Raw genomic sequence first — 1,229 nt, 5'->3', positions numbered from 1 at the left:
CTCCCCTCCGCCCTGGTGCCTCCTCCATCTCCCACGCCTCCCCCTCCCCCTTGCCTTTCATATTTATTTTCTTCTTTCTGTTTTTTCTGTGTGCACCATCCCGTGGGGGCTGTGACAGAGGAGAAGGGGCCGGCCACGTGGGAATAACCTCAGTGTATGTACTGCGCCCGCCGTCCAGCTGGGCTCCGGCCCCCTCTTCCTCCCCACCCCCCCTCGTGGGAGCCCCACCATCTCTTCCCGACCTCCGACCCTAACCCTTTTGTTGCAGACCACTCTCCTGTCCCCCCATGGAGCCCCATCCTCATGTGTTCTGTCCTGTGTGTGCCCCGCGTGTATCCTGGCGGGGGAGAGGTGCCCCTGACCCCCACTGCATTACCCGAAGAGCCCCCTAAGCTGGTGGGGACCGTCCCTTCTCCGCCTCCTGCAGGGAAACATAAGCACTGTGTCCCGGGCTGGACCCAGGGTGTGGGCTGCAGGCCAAGGAAGAACGCTCCCACCCCAGGGCGTGCAATGCCAGGGCAACCCCCTGGTGGCCGTCCCCGGCCTGGACCTGGGCAGCAGGAGCTAGATTTGGGGAGTGAGGGGGCTGAATACAGGGTGTCCCGGGAGGGCGCTGAGCGGAAGCTGAGCTGTAGGTCAGACCTTGTGGGGCGCTTCCTACTCTCCGTGGAGAGAAGGCAGGTGCCGGACATGGAGAGGGTGTGCAACCCCGCACCCCCCAGGTTTGCACCCTGGTTGGGGGGTTCTTCCCTTCCTTCAGCCACCTGTCTGACCCTCGCTGGGGCCCCATACCTTGGGGTACCCCTCAAGGTGAGCCCAAGAAGCAGACGGGGTAGGGATCAGAGCCAGGACGGGAGACACTTGGGGGTCCCCAGGGCCCCGGCCCTGGAGTGGGCAAGGCCCTGGCTGATCAGAAAGAGGGGAGTCAGCCCCAGTGGTCATCCGCGGTGGCTGCCCTGATGGGGCGGGAGGGACCAGTGGTCCCAGCTCTGACCCCGACCCACTGGCCTGTCCCCCACCCCCAGACCATCTCAGACACCAGCCCCATGAAGCGCTCGGCCTCCGTGCTGGGCCCCAAGGCCCGGCGCCTGGACGACTACTCGCTGGAACGGGTCCCGCCGGAGGAGAACCAGCGGCACCACCAGCGGCGGCGCGACCGCGGCCACCGCGCCTCGGAGCGTTCCCTGGGCCGCTACACCGACGTGGACACAGGTGGGCCGCCCCGCAGG

The 1,229-nt window shown here is 66.7% G+C and overlaps 1 protein-coding gene across 1 annotated transcript in view; it reads left to right on the top strand.

Moving 5' to 3' along the window:
- Positions 1-1,229, top strand: part of CACNA1A (calcium voltage-gated channel subunit alpha1 A) — a 335,330-nt gene that overhangs the window by 323,543 nt on the left and 10,558 nt on the right. The window contains exons 44-45 of the mRNA XM_027776775.1: positions 119-154; positions 1,026-1,213. Of these exons, the coding sequence (XP_027632576.1) occupies positions 119-154; positions 1,026-1,213 (224 nt within the window). The remainder of the gene's footprint in view (positions 1-118; positions 155-1,025; positions 1,214-1,229) is intronic.

Source organism: Tupaia chinensis, unplaced genomic scaffold (genome assembly GCF_000334495.1).
Source record: "Tupaia chinensis unplaced genomic scaffold, TupChi_1.0 Scaffold138060_1, whole genome shotgun sequence".
Lineage (NCBI taxonomy): Eukaryota > Metazoa > Chordata > Mammalia > Scandentia > Tupaiidae > Tupaia > Tupaia belangeri.
The sequence above is the reverse complement of the archived record's forward strand: the minus strand, read 5'-3'. Positions and strand labels throughout refer to the sequence as shown.